The following is a 4,090-nucleotide window of genomic DNA, read 5'->3' as shown; positions in this document are numbered from 1 at the left end:
AGCACCAGTCCTTCCAATGAACACCCAGGACTGATCTCCTTTAGAATGGACTGGTTGGATCTCCTTGTGGTCCAAGGGACTCTCAAGAGTTTTCTCCAACACCACAGTTCAAAAGCATCAATTCTTTAGCACTCAGCTTTCTTCACAGTCCAACTCTTACATCCATACATGACCACTGGAAAAACCATAGCCTTGACTAGACGGACCTTTGCTGGCAAAATAACGTCTCTGCTTTTGAATATGCTATCTAGGTTGGCCATAACTTTCCTTCCAAGGAGTAAGCGTCTTTTAATTTCATGGCTGCAATCACCATCTGCAGTGATTTTGGAGCCCCCCAAAATAAAGTCTGACATTGTTTCCACTGTTTCCCCATCTATTTCCCATGAAGTGATGGGACCAGATGCCATGATCTTAGTTTTCTGAATGTTGAGCTTTAAGCCAACTTTTTCACTCTCCTCCTACTTTAATGCTTATTTGAGGTTAAAAGCTTAAACCAAAAACTCTGTCAACACTTCATTCTGAATAGTTTTCAAACAGTCTACATTTGAAGAACTCACCCATGCAACAGCTTTTAAGAAAAATACTACTACTGAATAAGATCAATATAAAAAAGTAACTTTTTAACATCTAGCATCTACTCTAATTGGCTACTTACCAGGATTTATAAAACTGTGGAAATCTGCCATAATACCTTCTTGGAGAGAATATTTAACACAGCCTATTTCACAAGGGAGGAAGCGCTGTTCACAGTGAGGAGGTAGCTCGCCATGGCTAAAAATATTCAAAAAATAAAAAATGCCTCCAAGGAGAGCTTTAAAAAAAAAAAAAAGACAACACAAACAGATAAGCATCTCAAGACATACTCCTTGATAAAAACAAGAGTTTTAGAACCTTTCTCCTTCTGTTCCTATATTTCTAAATGAATTAGAAAAGAGAAAATAAATCAGGTGTATCAGATAAATAAATTTTTATAACATTTACCAAGGATTAAAGCAGTAACCATTCTTTGCATGAAATAACAAAATTATTCAAACTTACAGCTAGCTCTACATAACTTAGCTATACATAAGACTTAAATGTGAGTAATGACTTAAGAAAAGCTGTGACCCATATTCAAGAAATATAAGGGTATGGAAAATAAAGCCAAGTAGAATCAGTATAGAAAAATTCTAGTACAAACTATGGACACTTTAGTTCACTCTTTACCTTTTACCAATACACACAAGACCACTTATAAATTCTCTAAAGGAATAAAGAAATGTGAGAATGTAAGAAGGGTATTATTTACCAGGATTGGCCACACTTAAGGAGTGCTAAAGATTAGTAAGTTTTTAACAAAGTCAGAACACATTTAATTAAAAAAGAAACAAAAACAAAAAACAGCCAAAAGGAATAGCAAGGACAAGGACTCTGATTAACTATATTCTTTACTGTCCTAGGCTCAATTTATCTTTACTTTTAAAACAAGCATATTTAAGTGTCTAGCTATAAACACTAGAATTCAAAAAGTATGTCTAATAACATATGAAATGGTAGAAATCAAGAGACCAGATTTTTGTCTTAAAAAAAAACAAAAACCCAGTATTACTTCAACAAATGCATATTACCTGATCTTTTACAACTTTAGTGCCATCATGTTTGAACACCAGAGTCAATTACTTTGAAATGCAGAATTAAAATGAAGACAAGTTTACTGATCAACATAATGTAGAATTTTAAGTGCCCAAATTTATATAAGCAAAACACTGTAGGATTACTCTACCTTGATCACTTTTTAGAGACAAGCCTGACAGATCCGGGGGTGAAACATTCTGCTTTGGTACAAGCATGCCTGGCTTCCTCAATGGGGTGCAAACAGGTTTCTAAAGAGAAAGGTAATCATTGAGCATATATTTAAACTCTTGCCCACTTTATATCATATACTTAAATTTAGCAAAATAACTTTGAAACAACCCATAGATTACTTTAATAACCACTCCAAGCCAGTAAACCCAATGAGTACATAAATAATGCTTATAACACCTACACCCAAAGGCAGAGGATGGCAAAATCTAAAAATATTTTGAATCAAGGGGCTAGGTGGTAAATAACCAATCCAATTATTGTTGAAAGCCATTTCCCCACTACTGATAATCTAATCCTATGGAGTCACATAACGCATGCTTGTCCAGTGGCCAAAAGAATATCATTTGCCGAAGTACTCCAATACTGTTTTTTCCTCACTCAAAGTAAAAACCAGATTGTGTTGACTTCAAGTCTCAATGATATATATGTAGAACATGACTTTTATTTTGAAGGGAAATAAGAAACTGTAGTGAAAAGAAGACAAAAAAAAATCGGGGCTCACAAATCTAATTAAGTATTAATACGAATTCAACTGAGTAGAGCTTCTACTCAAACATAAATCCATAATATAAAAATCTCTCAAACCTAAAACAAGCAAAACTATTGAATTTCAATCCAATGTTAGCAGTTTATAATAAGAACAGAATTTTTGCTATGTCAGAATGGGAAGAATACAGAGGAAGGGGGTAAAATTCCACATTTACCTTGCCTTTTCCACATATGAATAAGCAACAGATTTTATTCAGCGCTTTAACATTTTGCTACACAGACATAAATTCAAATAAACTTTATTCAACTCTTACCTTTTAAGGCACACAAAACATTAATCAACATCCACAGATACTGTTATTTCAATATTTTAAACACAGACTGGTGTCATTCAAAAAGAGAGAATGGACCAAACTACTGTTAAACACCTGAAAAAGATTCTTCAATCATAAAAGAATTCACAAGGACCCTTAGAGGCGATCTAGTACAAATCCTAAATATCAACACTCCCTTTTGCTAATCAAGGTTTATTGGTTGCAGGCTTCCTACTGGGATTTTCCCTGGCCTTCACCATCAAACGAAACCAACGTGTGCCCTAGTTCAGGAGCCTGCTCGTTTTTCAGCAAGCATTCTGACGCCAAGAAAAAAATTAAAAACTCTTTTGCACTCACCCAAATCACCCAGTCGTCTACTCTTGACATTAATCCATTCACTCATCCAGCATTTACTGAGCATGCCTACCTGTGAGGCAGGTGGCTGCTCTTCTCCGGTTAACTTTACCTGTTTCTCCGAAGGCCCGGAGTCCTTCCCTTGGGCAGCTCTCCACTCTCGAGCCATTTCTGCATATTTCTCCTTTTCCTCCTCCTTCAGGAGCTTGAGGAGATGGAAAGGGAAAACAAGCAGCAGCAGTGAGGGCCTAGTGCCCGGGGCCCGGCAAGCAGACGCCTGGACACTACTGGGAGGCGGTTCCGGCGTCGGTTTGCCCTCGACTGGGGACGGGGAGCTTCTTCCCCCTCCAGCAGGGCCCAGAGGTCACTGGCCTTCTCAAGGCCTCTGTCCCTCCCGCCTTACTCTCCCACTTGCCAACTGCCTGGCCCCGGGCCATGGGCCTCCAGCCTTACCGCCCAGTCAGCGGAACAGTAGGGGATGGCATCGGCGACGCGAGCCACAGGCAGGCCTCTCCGCCGTAGTTCAGGGATCTTTTCCTGCACGAAGAAATAGTAGGCATTGCGGCTGGCCCTGCGGTTCGGCATAGTGAGCGTAGCCAGGCCTTGAAGCGAGCCTGAGACAGCACCAGCAGCCGGCGCCCCCGCCGGGCTCCCGCCCTTAGTAACCGAGGCTGTGGCCTGCACGCGCAGGTCCTCAGCTCTCAGCCAATCAGGGCGCGGTGCGCAGGCGCATCGGCCTCTCCAGGAGAAAAACAGCCTGAGACCGGAAGACTCCTCCTCGTGCGACCTTGGAGGCGGGGTTGAGGGAGAGCTAGGGCACGGGTGCCAAGCATTCTGATTGGTGGAGATGAGTCGGTGGGGGGGTGTTGTCACGAGGATGGCGTGGAGAAATTTCTGTACATTATTGCGTAATATCCTTCAAAGTAGGTAAAGAGGACCAGCCAGTGCTTCAGGTTCTTCCATGCTTTACGGTTCGGTTCAGTTCAGTCGTTCAGTCCTGTCCGACTCTTTTCGACCCCATGGACCACAGCATGCCAGGCCTCCCTGTCCATCACCAACTCCTGGGAGTTTACTCAAACTCATGTCCA

General features: G+C 41.1%; 1 protein-coding gene across 3 annotated transcripts in view; it reads right to left on the bottom strand.

Moving 5' to 3' along the window:
• Positions 1-3,671, bottom strand: part of MAEL (maelstrom spermatogenic transposon silencer) — a 57,212-nt gene extending 53,541 nt beyond the window's left edge. The window contains exons 1-4 of one of the 3 annotated variants that reach the window (XM_010845990.1): positions 3,456-3,671; positions 3,115-3,207; positions 1,763-1,862; positions 656-811 (exon numbers count right to left, since the gene is read on the bottom strand). In XM_010845990.1, coding sequence (XP_010844292.1) covers positions 656-811; positions 1,763-1,862; positions 3,115-3,207; positions 3,456-3,587 — 481 coding nt within the window. In that variant the 5' untranslated portion in view covers positions 3,588-3,671. The remainder of the gene's footprint in view (positions 1-655; positions 812-1,762; positions 1,863-3,114; positions 3,208-3,455) is intronic. The other 2 variants (XM_010845989.1, XM_010845991.1) reach the window with 2 other exon arrangements.
• Between the last annotated feature and the right edge of the window lie 419 nt (positions 3,672-4,090).

The sequence above is a fragment of the Bison bison genome, unplaced genomic scaffold, assembly GCF_000754665.1.
Source record: "Bison bison bison isolate TAMUID 2011002044 unplaced genomic scaffold, Bison_UMD1.0 scf7180017864229, whole genome shotgun sequence".
NCBI classification, from domain to species: Eukaryota; Metazoa; Chordata; class Mammalia; order Artiodactyla; family Bovidae; genus Bison; species Bison bison.
The sequence above is the reverse complement of the archived record's forward strand: the minus strand, read 5'-3'. Positions and strand labels throughout refer to the sequence as shown.